Raw genomic sequence first — 17,106 nt, forward strand, 5'->3', positions numbered from 1 at the left:
TTTGTCTTCAATTATGTATTCTACTGCTGATGGGATTTAGATGATCGCCTGAGCAATTTTAAATGGATTTTGTAGAAAATGGATGCAGGAGTCTCCAGATCTCAGATCTGTGGTGAGCTTGTGTTTTTCGTGTCTCCTCTGGAGCCCCCGTGCTGTCATAGAAGCATGTTTCGGGTATTAAACCAACCTTTGATTTCCCTGCAGCTTTGGAACAAGCCTGCTAAGATGAACGCGGGCATGGAAAGGTTGGCTTTCTTGTGCTTATCTTTCAAGCCGTCTTCTTTTATCTCTCTGCTCAGCTAAATGGGTCTTCTTGTAAAATCCATTCATCCCTCAGGGAGAAAGTGCAGCTGCTATTGACGTTTTGAAAATCAATGAGGCCATGAGCAGACAGGTGATCACCACGGAGGAAAGAAATGTTAAAATACCAGGAAGTGCTTTTTCTTTTCTTAGAAATCAGATAAAAAAACATAAAACTACATTTTTCAAACAAATGAGGTCTAAGTGGGTTTGCTACAACTTTATGTATCCCAACTAGGTCACATGACCCTCAAGAATCATTTATTTTAGTGACGCACCGATATGAAATTTTTGGGCTGACACTGACATTAAGATCACTGTTATGGCCGATAACCGATATTTGTCGATACCGATATACATACATTAATGCTTCTAAAATTAGCAGATTACCTGGATCTAATATTTTATCCGATTAACTAGAATTTGCTCTGGAGTATAGAGGATAATTCTTATAAAATAAGACATTTTTCTATGGTGTTCACATAAAATGTAAATATCAAATGCTTAAGGCCCTCCTTTGTGAATAAAATATGAAGTCTGTGTAAAATTTGACAAGATATGAATCATATTTATTAGCAAAATGACAAATCCCAACTCGCGGATAATTAAACATCTATTTAGCTTAATAGATGAAAACAAACTAATTATGTGATGTCACAGGGACATTTTGACCTTTAATTTTCATCCAAGGACCCCGTGCCCTGGAGCAGCAGGGTGAGAGGAGTCGTCACCAGAGGAGACTGAAACACCACCACGGCCTTGAACTCTCTGTTCTCACTAGAAACACAAATAAAACACACTAACGGTTCCAGTTTGTGTTTTGTTTACATGCATCAGACCCGTTCCTTACTTTGGGGTGAAGCTAATCTGCAGACACTGGTTGTAGGTGGTGGTGTGAAGCTTTTTGGATCCGAGCAGCCCAGAGTCCGGGGAGACCCTGAACACACCGGACTCTAAACACAAGGAGATCCAATTAGGACAGATAAACAGCATTAACTCATTCGTTGCCAGCGTTTCTCACCATTTTTACTCTTTTTTTTAAGAGTCACAGAACGTTGCGCTAGGATGATTTTGACGCCAAGACAACCAAAACAAAGTGGAGAGTCACCTCTTACATCAGGAAGAATCCGCGCGTTTCGAGCGTTATCCGTTCTTTCATAATCCGTTGTCGAATTTTGATCGGCAGACGCTTTTCCGGTTTGCACCTTCCTTTTTTTTTTTACAGAAACGGCCCAAAACTATCTCCTAACACATGGATTTTCTGCTTGCTGATCACGTGACGTAGGATGAAGATCGGCTTCTGAGCTGAGATGTTTGTTCTCTCAGTATGGGGGCTCGTTCCGACGCCCACACAGTAAAAAACAATGCAAATGACGACTTTAGTCGTCATTGGCAGTGAATGAGTTAAGTGGTTTTATTGTATTTAACTAGGTTACCTGTGTGTGAGTTCCAGAAGGTGCGAGCTCTGTCGCTGTAGAGGTTTAGTTCTGTGGTTTGGGTTTCTCCAACGCAGCAGAACCCAAAGTTAAGGGAGTCAGTGGAGAGACTCAGAGTGGGCAGGTCCAGATCAGCACACAGAGGCACCGTCTGAACACAGAATTTCTATTTAGTTATTTATTTTTTACATTTAGCAGAAACTTACAGCTAATAATTTTAATTTGTGAAGTCATGCGTGACCTGCTGGGTGTTGTTACTGAACTGGATCAGGAGATTTTGCTGAAATCTCAGCTTCTTCCAACCATTTTCAGTGTGGACCAGCTGAACTCCAGCAGACTTGTGATCTTCTGTCTGGTTTTTGTGGTCCAGAAGTGGTAAAGAACAGTGGAAGGCCACCTTTACCTAACAGTCACATCAAATACTGAGTAAGACTTGAGAACCAATGAATCAGGAGACGTTTCTGCATCATCCAATCATCTGACCCGTGTGCTGTGACGAGGCTGTATCACCAGAGCCTGACCGTCACCAGTATATGGGTCGCTGGAGGAGCCGCGAAGAGGTTTAAGCACTGAAAATGGAGCTTTAGTCCCTAGTCTAAAGCGTAAAGGCATCTCTGCTGGGTTTACAAGCTGAAAGCTCTGAGTGACGTCAAACTCACAAGCTACAAGCTGCAACACAAAACAAAAACAGGGCCGTTAAATGTTCAGAACCACAGCGGACCTTTGGGATCCAGTGGGTTTCCTAACCTTCCCGTCTGATTCTGCCCTCAGTAAATCACCGGCCGAGGCGTTAAACCCCAGCACCCCTCCGTCCTCATCCATCTGCACCAACAGCCTGTGGCGACAGAAAAGATGCACAGCTTAATCAGGCCACCTCTGAGCTGCTTTCGCCTAACCTCAGCTGATTTTAATTTAGGAAACATAAATTGAGTGGAGCACAGGAGGAATCTGGGGGACATAAATAGTATGGGTGTAATTGCTTACACTGCAGGTTTAACGGCTGCTTGTAGATCCAACCTGATGGGCTCTAAATCCAAACCCTGCACCCGCCTGACTCTACCTGGGACGCAAACGGCCGTCTGCAAACCACACAGTGACAGAACACAAGGAAACATGCTTTGTTTATGCTTTAGCACAGATAAACAATCCTGTGTTACCTTGGAGTCTAGGCTCATGAATCCTAACGCAAATCCTGCACATCTGGACTCACAATCAGAACCAGAGAGAGTCAAAGGGGTGAAAGAGACACGGATGATTCTGCTGCTCCTGGCTGGAATCACCTGAAGATGTAAATGTGAAATAAGGGCTACAGGAAGTAGGAGCGCTTAGTCCGTAGAAAACTACACTTACTATTTGTTGAGGTGTGATGCAGTATGGGTAATCGGAGAGGCTGCCCAGATGAGGTCGGATGTGGACGGAGATAAGATTTTTCCCTGCAGGTGGAGGTCCAGACTCCTCCTCTTCCACATTCTGAAATCCATCATTATGAGTAGGTAGTAGAATAAAATGAACAATTTCATCTCCTCTACTTACAGTCACATCAGACAGTGGTGCATGAGTCCATGCATCTTCATCGGAAAGCCCCAACGCTCCACTCATAACCTCATTCCCATCAGCATCCTTCAGAGGGAAGTGGTCTCCATAGGACAACACAACATCCACCAGTTTCCCGTCGTTCTGATCTATGTTGTAGGTCTTCCAGTCCAAACGAATGTCTGCCCCAAATTCAACACAAGCTGTTTTTATTACAACAACATCAAAAACATGACCATAATGTTTTTGCATGCTTCTTTGTTTGGTTAAAGTAACACTAGACAGTTACCTGCTCCTTCACCCTACTGGTTGAAAGTGGAACTGTCATAAACAGCCCTGCTGTAGCTAGTGCTAACACTGAGTTAACACTAACATGAGCCAACTGATACTAAAATATAGCCTAGTGAACTAGACCAAATTCTTGCTTTGCAAAGTTTGGTCTAGGCACGCTCCATTGGAACCTCCGCAGCTCCTACCAGGACTCTGGCTAGCCAATCACAGCTCTCTAGAGGGGTTTCAAACACATAAAGAGCTGTGACTGGTCCATAATGGTGGGCCAATCGTAGTGTTCTATCTGCTTAGTGAACAAATCACAGAGCTTTATCCGCTTTGTGGGCCAATCAGGGCACTCTATATGCCTGGTGGGTGGGATGATGCAACAGAGTGAAACAAGAGTATGCCACATTCATTGTCCAGTGGAATGTGAAGATCATTTGAAAGACAACGGTAGAACCCGCCCCACAACCGAGAGCCGTCAATGGAGCGTTGCCAGACTGCCAGGCTAACTAAAATAGACCACAAAGTAAAAAGATCCGCATTGTTGGACAAAAAATATCATTACTCACAAGTCCAGAAGTAACAAGGCCAGGTCATCATCAGTTTGTGATTTTATAGCCTCCTTTAGCTCCCTCAAACTAATGTAGGCTGCGCCGATGTCCACTCATGTTTTAGCTCTTTGCTTTGCATCCAAAAGATAACTCTCTTACTTTTACTTCCGGGCTCTGCCATGATGCCAACAGGAAGAGCAAACTTCTTCTTTTTCTCCTGCTTCTTATTGATGATAGGCAAACTGAAAATGCTAACTGTTAGCTTTACAGCTAAGAGCTGTTAAGAAGGTAAAGAGTGCCCCCTAGGACAGTTACCCACTCCACAACACTATCAAGTGCAGTTTTTGGTCAGCAGAGGGCTGCAGAGTGGTGTCAAACTTGAAACTGGTTAAGTTTCTAACTCAACAATCACTGAGATAAACAGTGAAGCTCTAGCTTAAAGTAAAAAAAAAAACTATCTCATGTTACTTTAACTTTTGGAGTCCATTTTAAGATGACTGCCACCGCTACTTAACTCTGGCAATCAAAAAAACAAAAGACTTGAACTCTGATGGGTCAGAAGACAACAATGTTTTTCAAACAGTCATGAAGGGTTGGGGTTGAACAGACCAATATACCTTACCAAACATGGTGGGATTGTTGACGCGATGACATCGAGAAACTGTGTCCCCTCCAGATACGTGGGTGCCAAAGCTAGCAAGAGAGTCAAATCAAAAAATATATTAAAAAAAAAAACGAAACGAGTAGATCTGTTAGAAGCCGGCGTGACAGACTGTAGGATTGGTCCCTGGTGCTGGTGTTCTGCTCGTGGGCCGGTCATTTGGAAGTAGAGCGGACAACCTTTCACAGTCATCTGCACCGGAAGACGCACTGGCTCCAGATCCCCAACCTGCAGCAGAGACAACTCTATCAAACCTGCAAATAGAGAGGAATAAATTGTGTTGCAGGGCATAAATAACACACCTTGCATACAAGGTTATCTTTGTATTCGCCCCACATGTCTGTGTAGGCGGTCACTTCCACGGTTCGGGTCTCAAACGGTCCCAGTAGACCCGAGTCTGGCAGCACGTGGAAAGCTGCACCTTTCCCATGAGTCAATAAGCTGCTCACAAACGCTGATAACAAACAAACAAACAAACAAACACAACCAGCTGTTTGGGAGCTCGTTGCTTGATGAGGAATTTATGTTTTTATAAGTTAAACCTTCATGAGCTTTCGCTTCTACTTTCTTTGTAAGGACTTGAAGCGGATCCTTCATACGTATGAATCTGTAATGAGAACACAGACTGTGTTGCATTTCTTTCATGGTTAATGTGATCTGGGATCTATTATTCTGCCTGACCCTTTCTCTGATTGGTTATCTGGCTCAGAGACATGGCAGCTGAAGTATTCTGCCTCTAGGGTGAAGGGAGCAGGAATGGCAGACTGGTTGGTGATCAGCAGCTGCTTCGTTGCAGCTTTGCTTAAAACGACATCTTCTCCAAAGTCGAGCGTCAGCGCGGAAGGGTCGGTGTCAGACTGCGATGGGCTAAAGGTGAAAGTAAAGCATTATGGGGGGGGATTTTAGTGTGTGAATGAGCTGGTGTTTAGCAGAAATGTGTTACCAGAGGCCGGGCAGCGAGTAGGAGACAGAAAGTTTCTTAGGTTTGGAAGCCGCTATTGCCAGAACAAGAGGCGAGTTCATCCCTCGGACCTCACAAACAGCAGCCACCTTCGTCAGCTCCACCTGGTAAAACAGAAAGAAGCAAATACTTAAGTGATTATCGTAAAAAAATAGAAGTAAATGTAAAGAGCTACTTTACATCTGAATGAGGAGTAAAGTGAACTGTGATCTCCATGGTTTCATTTGGTCCCAGAGTACCAGAGGGAGGGTCAAAGATGGCCGTACACAGATGAGCCTGTTGACCCCGGAGCTCGGCCTGATGGGTAAAAAAATCAAAAATGAACTTAAAGTACTAAACAGATCATGAATGTAGAGAAAATGATAAATCTACCATCCAGCTGAAGTGTGATGACAGAAGAGTCTGGTTGAAAAGAGTTACGCTGCATTTAGCGGGAACGCCGATGTAATGATCAGAGACGACCAGCTTACGGTTTAAGAGACACACTTGAGGAGACTGAACGTCTGCTCGCACCCCCACGTGACTGTTGGGAACATTCAGAAAAGCCGATTGTTGCCGTGATTTCTGTTGTTGAGCACAGAAAAATGATCTTGGACTTTGCTCATCTGTTCTTCCTCACCATCCTGTTCCATTCTCCACATTCAGCATCAGCTCGGAATGAAAGTGCTGGCAGAAGAGCGGCCTGAAGACGACCACCACATCACAAGAAGCGAATGGTGGCAGCACACCTCTACGCGGTTCCACTGAGATCTAAAGAACACCACAGAATACTGACATGAATAAAAGGGGCCACTAATCTGGAGCTGTATTTGATTTGACCTGTGGGTCTGGATGATCCTGATGATCCTGATGAAGTTTCTCCTCCAGCATCCAGGAGGCTTCCAGCTGGGTGGTATTGGTGAGAATCACGGTGGTCTGAGTCTGCTCCCCAAGCCTCACAAGCCCAAAGTCCACGATGGGATCACCAAGTGTCACCGTAGGACCCTGTTCCAACACATCTCCTGATATCACAACTCACACAAAACCTGGAGCAACACACCTTAAGTCATGTGATTATGTCATACTTTAAAAGTGACTTTCACAGCCAAAACGACAGGCTTGTTGTGCTTCTGTATGTTGCAAACCAAGCTGGTCTCCAACTTCTCTGGTTTCCCTCCAGTCAGAACAAGATCAAAATCCAAAAACTCCTTCTCTTCTGCAAAATTTAACAGCAACATGGTGTCAAAACACAGTTAAATGTGAATATTTTCACCAAAAATAAAATAAAACCAATTCAGCTGAGCAACACACCTAGTCTACCAGCAGATGGCTCTACTTCTATTATATGGAAGTCGTTCTGTAACCTCTCCCATTGAAATGAAACGGGTGCTTTGCTATGATTCCACATCTGAAACACAAACATGAAAACAGTCTCAGTTATAACTGGGAAAAATAACTTTATTGACATAAAAATTAGGTCTAAAATCACCGTGAAATGCCTGCGGACGGTTGTGCAAATCAAAATTTCTCCGGGGATTATGACAGCGTATGGTTCCAGGAGGATCTGGTAGGGCTCTGCTGACCCTTTGACCTCTATCTCCATGGCGGTGACACTGATCAGCTTGGAGCCAACCTGAACAGGCTTGAGGACACTGCATTTCCCACAGAAACAAGACATTCATATGCAATTATGTTATTTTTAAATTTAAACTCTCCTAATGTAAATATGAAAACAGCAAACCTGCTCTGTCTGGGCTCTGGTGGCAGCTGAGGGACATCCATCAGGGATAAGTGAAGAACGCTGTGATAATCCTTCAACTTAAAACACACAAATCTTATTATTAGAATATCTTAACACATAAAAGGTGTAAAATGAAAGCATTTCTAACACCTTTTTTGTTTTTACCTCTGTTGGACTAAAGGTTAAGAGAAATTCTTGATCCTGGCATGGAGCCAGAAGGCCTGTTGAGGGGCTGATGTGAAACGCATCATCTGTGGCTGGATGGAACTGGATTTGTGAGGATTCAGGGGGTTCCCCAGGAAGAATCGGATGCACGTTGGGCTTCATGGGTTGCCAGTGAAAAGGCAACTCTACATGGCTTCAGGACGGACATGAGGAGAGAGAAAAACTGTAAGGTGGTATAGATAAGACACTCTTCATTCTTGCTTTGGTCATCGAACAGTAAAGTCTCAGAAACGCATTAGCAGCTCTGGATGCTAAAATGTTATGACCACTTGCAGCCGCTTGGTTGGAGATAATGTAAATATCTCCCTGAACCGTTGGTGAATTGACACATGTGTGAGAAAATTAACAAATTATTTGATTACATGGAAAATGTGATATTCTAGCAAATAAACTGCAAAACCTGTTGCTACAGTTTGGTCACAAAGTGTCTTATTTGCATCTCATTTTCTTTTGAGTTTACAATTATGTTAAACATAAATCTAAATACATAAAAGCGTACCTAAATGTCAAATATCCAAATGTGAATGTGGGGGGTTTAAACTAACTACACTGCTCAAAAAATAAAGAAACCCAGAAAAAAAGACATCCTCCATCTGAATGAATGGAATATTCTTATTAAATATTTTGTTCTTTATGGAGTCGAATGTGCTGACAACAAAATCAAACAAAAATTATCAATGGAAATCAAATTTATCCGATGGAGGTCTGGATTTGGAGTTACACTCGGAATTAAAGTGGAAAAACACGACAGGAAATAGGATATATTTAAATCTATCAGGGAAATTTATAGAGCTGGGCACTAAGTCGAAAATGTATCGTTAACAAAATCTCTGACCCTTATCGAGATCATTTTTCTCATGTCAATAAATTTGATAATAAAAAAATGAAATCATGTCCCTTTAAGAAGCTGTACCACCTTGAGTCACGTAAAAATGGCCGTGTTCGAGATGAGCCAGTTCTGCGCAGATTAGATCACCGGTGATTGGCACGCAGTGCTTGCCGGTTAGATTTGTGTCCGACTTGCTCTGACGTCATGCATACGTAGGCAACGATAACCTCGTGAGATCAAGGCGGCCACAGATTTTGGAGCAAGGCGCTGCAGTTGCTCTCCACTGGCTGCAAAACCTAGAGGATGACGGGAAACACCTGGCTCTCACCTGATCTAAGATCTGATTGGCTCACATTCTGATCCAAACATCCGGTGGTAAAACATGAGATGTTAGTTGGTCACATGTATTCTGTAAATCATGTTATGTTGATGATGACAACTATATAGGCCATAAAGAGAAAAGTGATTTGTGTTCATTTGTCACGTTTCCTGTGAGCACACTAAACCTACAGCTGATAACCTTTACTTATTATTACAGTCATGTCTTCATTTACAATATATGATATCCACAAGCATGTGAGGATGAACAAGTGTGAACGCTAACGCGATATCTTCATCCATCATCACCCGTGAGCTACACGTGTAGGGAAATCGGTCCAACTTAAATGCCGACTTTCAGCCACTCCCACTGCTGCGTCTGTCTTCTCTTGTCTGTTTTCCAGGTGAGGCGCAGCTCAACTCGAACAAGGCCAGAGTGACTCAACGTAATACATGTGACAGCCCCATCTAGTGGACAACCTTTGTTTCTGCGTATACCTGTAGTTATCGTCCATTTATCGTTATCGAGGTGAAATCCTCAATATATCGCGATATTGATTTTAGGCCGTATCGCCCAGCTCTAGAAATTTAAATCATAGTGATTCTCCTGGAACAAAGTAAAGAACGTCTGTGTTCTCCGCGAGCAGGGCATGTTTGTAGGATTTCCCTTATCCAACTCTGGAAAATTTCTAATATTAGAACTCACATCGTGGAATATCCAACGAGCCCCGGCAGGCAACAATATTAAAATGTAGGTAAATATTTGGAGTATGCTTCACATTTGTAAAAAGTAACAGCTAAGATGGCAAACTAGAGTGATACAGAGATCCGGAAGACCGGAACCTTCTGGCCTTTAGAGCTGTTCACAGGGTCTGTGGAGGACAGCCTTCTTTTGGTGCGGATCATCAAAAAAACTTAAGCACCGTAGCTTCATTTGGGAACAAGTTACGTCCAAGTAGAGCTGAGGAATATCTCGATATTTTTAAAATATCGATATAATTTCAAACAAGATGACTAAATAAAATTTATATCGATATAACTATACAACCAGTGTATTTCTAGAGTTAGCTGATGCAGCTAACTGTTAGCTATGAGCTAGCTCTGTCTCTAAGCGGTCATTATTCTCACACGTCTGCTCGATCAGAAAACCTCTGGGTTGATGTTCTGCCCTAAACTTTGCATTTAGCGTCGTGGTTTTTAACTATTTTGGGACATCTGTTCGAGTTTCAGCGACCCTTTTCACCGTGGCTCCCGATGCAGTTCCGTTTAGAGACGGGCCAAACCCTTCCCCCGTGTAATCTGGTAACTGGTTCAGAGAGCTGTAGCAGCCAAAATACCTCAAACATATAACTTGGAGAAGTTATTGTTCCGGTTTTCATCATTTTGTTATGGCAAGAAACCGCTCTGTTACGAGCAATTCTGCTGAAAAAGTTAGGACTTTAGAGACAGTAGCCAGAAATAAATATTCATAAAAGAGCAACCAGAGAGTCTGAGTCGTTACAATATGATCGCTGAATTAATGCTGTTAGATTCCAGCCACGTTTGCCTTAATAACTCCACGGTGCATGACCCACGTTAAATGTTTATTAGTGAGATGACTCTTGTTGTGAATCGGTGCAATAAAAAAAACTAAACTGAGTTTACAATTGTGATAGGCTTACACATTGTTTCTGATGATAAGTGTTTTCTGCTGTTTGGAGTGGGGGTTGCATGGGCTGAAACGGACAAAGTGCTCAGCTGTGAGATCATGTCGCTCTCCAACCATAAGAGGCTCATCCTCCCCAGAAACAGACACAAGCTCAAGTGCAACAAGCTGGCCTTCGCCTAGACAACAAAGACATGTTTGTCAGCTTTACAGTAGAATTTTCTTAGTCACTTTATTGTAAACGCTCACCTTCAGCGGAAACGTCGTTGACCTGACAGTTGTCACAGACAATGGTGAACGTTTGAGAGCTTCTCTCGGCTGCGGTTGGGAAGAAAACCAGCTGCAAACATAGAAATGCATAAAACACACGTGTAGTCTTCTCTGTGTCAGTGGCGGTTTTACCATTAGGCAATGGTCGGCGGCCGCCTGGGGACCCCAAGCCCTGACTGCTGGCACCCCTCTGTTAATGCCACAATGGACTATTCCTTTAAAGGTTGGTTTATGCTTGACGCGTCTGCGAGGTCCGCACGGCTCCATGCGGAAAATTTCCGTCATTTTGCGTAATTTTAACAACCACGCCCCTCCACCGCACCTCCGCACGGCCCAGAATTTCCGCAACGCGCACCTTGGAAAATTTCTAACCACGCGGACGCGGAAAAACATGGCGGACCCGCAAGAACTAGTATGGCAGAGGTTCGTAAATACAGACATTTGTATGATTCAGCTCTCAGAGATCACCGTGATCAACATGTTGTAAATAATTCTTGGAGAGAAATAGCTCGCACTGTCGGAAAAGACGAGAACGCTCTTAAAAATGCTGAAATGCCATGTTGTAAACAGTAATTTCTACTTCTACTATGGTGTAGTGTTGGGTGCATGCCGTAGAGCTCCATGCTGTCCTGTTCAGTTTGGAAGAATATTGGCTCACCGCAGAGACGAGCCGCACGAACCATAAACGCTGCGAGTTGTGAAGCGCGTTCCATCCGCGAGCCGCATCACCGCACGGAAAGTGAATGCGTCAAGCATAAACCAAGCTTAAGACGCCGATGCACAAACAGGAAGTGATTGGTAGTCATTCCACTCCAATCCAGTTGGTGGCGGTAATGCACCAAATTGCTGTTTGCCAAGTGTCATAACACCACAAATAATAATAATAAGAGAGGCGGGAGCATTTGTAACAAACTTAAAACGGTAGTCAAAAACATTAAGCATGAAATGGAATTATGCTAGTGGCTCCAATGAGAGAAAGAAGCAGCTTGCTTTAAAAAAGATTTTATCTTCACTTCCGAAAGTGACGTCGTTTTTCTACGTAAACATCAAAAGGAAGCCAATGGAAAATGTTAAAAGGGAGGAAAGCATAGACCAAAATAGAAAATAGAAAAATAAAAAGCAAAAGCACAGGAGCACTGACAGGAAGAAGAAAGCAGAGCAAATATTGAAAGCGCTCAAAGGGAGAGAAATACAGGAAAAAAAGAGGACTAATAAAAACTGAAAATAACTCATGTCAGAAGAGGGGAGAGTTTCGCAAATCCAGTTAAAGATAAGATTGTCGAAAATTTAGTGTAAGGGGGCCCCATGTCTGTGTTCGCCTTGGGCCCCCAAATTGCTAAATCCGCCACTGCTGTGTAGACCAAAACAACTACAAGTCCTTCGTAACACAAAATGATGCCAGTTATGAAAATCGGTTATGAAAGATAAAATGCATTCTTAAAACGCCTGATAAGCCTTTAATTATCTCGTGGAAAACAAGTAAGAAAGAATGTGGTAGAAAATAAAGAAAATGAGTCCTATAGTGACTCACCTCTATAAAAATGTCCTCTCCAGGCTGCAGCATAAACAAAGAGGGGCTTACTGCAAAGGGTGGCTGCTCAGAAAAGTGTTTTCTGGACACAGACTGCATAAAGGAAGGAAGTTTTATCACTACGTGTGTGTTGGTTGTGCTTTTTTTCCTTTTTAATCAAGCAACATTTCTTTACCCTAAGATTCCGGGCTGGCCACTGCTCCTTCGGGATGATGCAGAAATTCCCAGAGCTGAGTCCGACATTTCGGCACAGAAACGTAACAAACTTTACCCCCCCAACCAGACAGTACCCACAGTCCAGAACTCTTGGCACTGCACAACAGTTAGTGGGAGTTAGAGCTGAAATGCAGGCCTGGATCATTCTGATTGTGACGTTACGTGAGGCTTACATGTAAGTATGGGAGGGGGTCGCCTTGCTTCAATGGGCACCTTGAGTAGGTGCTTCCCATGAGTCTCCACCACGAGAAGATCCTCGTAGTCCCCCAGCGAGTCCGGAGCAAAACGAACGGTGTACTTGCAGCTCAACCCCGGGGCAACAATGCCCCCTTCGCTCGGGAATCTCCCTGCCAGCACACATCACAGCTTTTTCACTTATTCAGCTATTTTTTTGGTCACATTTCACACAGTACTTCATGTTACACCCAGGAAGAAATAAAAATATTTACCGCATTCTAAAGAGGTCTTAAACCAGTGACATTCTTTTTTAACACAAGTGACTTCAGCATGACATCACATGGCTTTAAACTACGATCCAGAGCTGAAAGAGACTCACCCAGACCAATGGAGAAGTACTGAGTGTTAGGAGGGATGACTCTGACATGGCAGCTTGTGGAAGTTGTGTTTATCAGCTCCAGCGTGGACTGACACATGACAGGGGACGTTACTGTGCGCCGTATTCTCCGTTAGGATTGTTGTTAGCGTGTGACAAAGACAAACCTCATAAATATGTCCCACGATGTAGTCGGTGAAGACAATCACAGAGGGTTTAGCGATGAAGACTGGGGCCGGGTCGTCACTGGAGGTTTTCAGAATGGGACAAACAGTCTGAACTAAACACATCAGAATACGGGCTCACAGGAAGTGATGAGCTAGCCGACATTGCTCATCAGTGGTCAGTGATTTACATTTTACCGTTAAACCTCAGAATTGCTGAAAAGACCATCAATCCGACATGACAGTTCCAAATGGGAAACTGGTGCCTCCATAGTTGGTCGGGGTTTAGTCTGATAAGGTATCAGTTTACACATATGTGGACAACAGGTGTGCAGCTGTTTGCACACAGAGATAAATGACACTCACGTTTCATGAGGTATTATCTGAGCCTGATGTGTTTCCCCGACTAAAGCTTCCAGAGTCAGCCTCTGTCAATATTGTGAGCTGTTTTTTGTAACCCTGTGAATCAACATTTACTTTGAAACGACAGAAAAGGCCTTTATCATGACTACGTTGTGGTACCTTTGATCCTCAGAGACTTTCGTGCTGCGCTTATTCTTCACTTTGGCTCGGATCAGGGACGATCCGCCCTCACGCGCGTTCGGCGGAAGAAAGCGCGGATTGCGTAAGTAGTCGTTTCGATCTTTCAGCTTACGCAGTCGCTCCCTTTCCTCGACACTTGGCTCGCACATCCATTTTGGTTTGGGTTTGGTCTGGTTCTGCTTCTAAACACATGGAATAAAAAAAAGCCGAATTTCATATCTATTTATGAATGAACGTGTAAACAAATCACTCATCCAGACTTTTTCTTCACTTTCCCTCCACGATCCTTGCAAGTGCACATGGACAGCAATAAAACTAATAATTAACTACAGATTAAGACGCAGCAGTTACCTCTTTGGGGGTTCTCTTCTTCTTTGGGGTATCTGAATCAGACTCACAGGTAAGTCTATCGTCTAAATCGTTCATTTTTTCCACAATCTCCTTTGAGCTTGGACTCAGCGAATCATCATCACCACAAGACTCGCAGGCTTTTGTGAGCTTTACAAAGCTAAGTGTAACTGACAAGATTAAAACAAGTTAAAAACAGACTGAATTACACCACACCTGTTAAAAATATGTCTCAAAAAGTGTCATACCTGGAGCTGATTCTCGTACTTGTGGCTTTTGTGTGTTTAAGTAGTCCTCGGGGGAGATCAGGTTGTTTCTTCTGAGAAGTTCTTCATCAACATACCAGGAGAAGGTTGATATGACTGAACCTTAAAACATATGCCATCATTTTAAAATATGTGAAGATAAGATATAGGCAATAGTTTAAACATTTTAAATGTGTTTCCATCCAATCACTGCATTACTATAAGTGGGTTTGCTGCCATGATAGGATGCATCAGTGAGCCAAGATCTGGTCATAAAAACGGAGGTTGTTTGATTTCAGGACGTCCACATGGCCCTCACTCTTCATCAATACCATGGAGAGGGAAAAAGTGCTTTTCAACACGCTTTAGGAACCTGCATAACTAAGTCCACTCTGGTTAAGGAAGCACGGAGCAATTAAAACAAGCTGGATATGATGGTCTGGTGGCTCAGGGGTCACTTTGGTTAACATGTCAGATGTGGGAAAGTAGAAGTTTTTGTGCTTTTTAAGTTTCTTTTTGTAATAGTAATCTAAAAGGCTGTATGGTGGTACCGAAAAGTACCCACAGCAAAGGGTCAACACAAAATTTGCACCCCTAAAGGTACAGTTTGGTAATTTTCTGAGTGTGGGGGAGGTATGTCCAATGGCCAAGGTAATTTGTGGCACTGTTTTTGTTTGGCCCTCATTAATGAAGCTAAACAATTTATACACACACACACACACACACACACACACACACACACACACGTATATATATATATATATATATATATATATATATATATATATATATATATATATAAAATTTCAATTTTTTTTACATTTTTAAAATAAAAACTAACAATTTTGGTGTGGTGAGGACATTTGGTGTAGAGAGAATTGTATGCCAAAGGATGGAGGTGACACTATGACACAATTAACCATTTAAACTGTTTTATTTCATGTTTGTTAATGTGTTGTCTTGTTGTGTGGATTACAAGAAACCTCCTTGGATTTGTATCATTACCAGATTCCATCTCACCTTTTAACAGCCCCTGGTGATCAGAAACACCTAATTCCTTCATCATGCCCTCATAGAGCTGCCTCTCTTCATCCATAGACCGAGCACTGGCCTGTATGATATGATCCTTCAACATGTCAGCCTCCTTTATATGCAGCTCATACTCAGAAAGAGCCTGTGTTGGTGGAAAATAATGTAAGAATCCAGATGTACCCATTTTCCTCCAACAAAAACATAAAGTGTGGTGTACTGTTACCTGTTGAAGATCCTCATGACAGCTGATTCGTCTTGCCTTGGTGTGAACAAGGTTGGACAGTGTGTCTTTGTCGTTTGTGTACATTTCAGGGAAAACGCTCGCTAATATTTGAGAAATGTCCTAAAGTGAAACATTATTTTTACTGTCAGCAGTATGTTCACACAGTTTCAACAGAACCTAATCGAACCTGTGATTTTCCTGAAGCGGGTGTGTGGTTTCCTGAAAGGTCAACAAGCCGCGGCTGTATCTGGTCTGACTCGTCCATCATTGCTGATTCAGCAGCAGGAAGCTTGTGCTATTTTAACAGTCAATGCTAACAAAAGTTCCGAAACGGTGAATCATAAGTTATGTTTAAAACACGTAAAACTTTAGTGACAACCAAAACGACATCAATGTTAGCTTAAACTTGCTGTGTTAGCTTCTAAATCTAAAATACATTCAGCTCAATTCGTCCACATTTGGTTGCTTAGCAACCACCAAAAGGGAAGAAGACCCCGGAGAACTTTTCAGTCTATCTAACTAGCATCCAGATAAACTCACCACTAAATAGTTTTTATTTTAAAACCTATTTTAACTCATTCAAATCAAGTTAATATAAGTATGTAAATGTTGAAAATTAATTCTATAAATGTTTCACTTCCGTATTCGGCTTTTAAGTCAAAAGCAACAGAAAGCAGAGTAGGATGAAGTGAAGATCAGCAGTGTTGTTCAACGCAGCCTATTCCAAACCCTGCCTGGACAAAGTTTAAAATTCAAGTTAAAGAGACATGTGGGTCACAAATTTTTTTTATTGTAAAAGTGTAAAAAAATTGAGGTTTTAAAACCTGTTCAACAATATTTTAATCAAAGGAACAAACATGGTCTGTCTAAAAAAATGGATTTGTATATTTTTGTAGATACCAGGCTTTAAAAATGGTCTCCTACATGCACCTTAATGAAAGGGAAACAACAAATTCCCTGAATTTGTTGGGTTGATTGTTTAACATTTCCTTGGTCTTGGACATAAATTTTGTTCATTTTCAGCAGTAATGGGATTCTGTCACTCATTCATCAGTTATGTCTGTGGCATTTATGTATGTACGATTTATGTATGGTCTGTTTCAGCACAGGTTCTGCTTTTGAGGGCAGAGACCAATTTCCAATTCTTGTACCGCAAAACTGATTCTACATTCAAGGTATCACAGAAGAAGAATTGAGAATAAAGGATCACTTATTTGTCTTTTATATGAATTCAAATGAACAGTTGAAAAATGACTGCAATTCCAAGACAACAGATTATTTCCTTTCGCCAAGTAGGCAGTTTTACAGAGAAAGCCGACTTCACAGACAGTCTAAATAAGATTAATACACAAACGACCATGTAAATCTTTCTACCAAACATAAGACCAACATTATCACATTAAATAAACACATTTTACCACAGTTGCAGGAATGTTTTCAGCTCTTTCTCTCTCTATATATATGTTACGATCCAGGCTGTCTAGGGGGCCTGGGGTAACAATTGAGGACGCATGTTCTCGTGTTAC

General features: G+C 42.3%; 1 protein-coding gene across 6 annotated transcripts; it reads right to left on the bottom strand.

The window, feature by feature from the left end:
• Positions 1-842: 842 nt before the first annotated feature.
• Positions 843-16,181, bottom strand: dlec1 (DLEC1 cilia and flagella associated protein). Of its 6 annotated transcripts, XM_015955139.3 has the most exons (38): positions 15,768-16,179; positions 15,581-15,700; positions 15,346-15,499; positions 14,329-14,448; positions 14,084-14,250; positions 13,712-13,914; positions 13,193-13,271; positions 13,029-13,116; positions 12,646-12,819; positions 12,432-12,568; positions 12,257-12,349; positions 10,705-10,795; positions 10,472-10,634; positions 7,604-7,796; positions 7,439-7,515; positions 7,187-7,349; positions 7,009-7,105; positions 6,783-6,913; positions 6,538-6,702; positions 6,338-6,468; positions 6,091-6,241; positions 5,899-6,015; positions 5,701-5,822; positions 5,439-5,624; positions 5,300-5,364; positions 5,060-5,211; positions 4,870-4,985; positions 4,719-4,789; positions 3,270-3,451; positions 3,087-3,206; positions 2,894-3,016; positions 2,721-2,815; positions 2,484-2,571; positions 2,220-2,405; positions 1,978-2,139; positions 1,737-1,887; positions 1,151-1,253; positions 843-1,077 (listed from the first exon to the last, which is right to left on the bottom strand). In XM_015955139.3, exons 1-38 carry the CDS (start codon positions 15,846-15,848, stop codon positions 975-977), a joined length of 4,920 nt encoding a protein of 1,639 aa, XP_015810625.3. In that variant the 5' UTR covers positions 15,849-16,179; the 3' UTR covers positions 843-974. The 6 variants fall into 6 exon arrangements, 5 of the variants coding, with proteins under 5 accessions (XP_015810625.3, XP_015810627.3, XP_015810624.3 ...); XM_015955141.3 differs by having other exon boundaries at positions 3,087-3,451; positions 14,084-14,115; positions 15,768-16,181; XM_015955138.3 differs by having other exon boundaries at positions 3,087-3,451; positions 15,768-16,180.
• Positions 16,182-17,106: the final 925 nt, after the last annotated feature.

The sequence above is a fragment of the Nothobranchius furzeri genome, chromosome 7 (assembly GCF_043380555.1).
Source record: "Nothobranchius furzeri strain GRZ-AD chromosome 7, NfurGRZ-RIMD1, whole genome shotgun sequence".
Taxonomy (NCBI): Eukaryota; Metazoa; Chordata; class Actinopteri; order Cyprinodontiformes; family Nothobranchiidae; genus Nothobranchius; species Nothobranchius furzeri.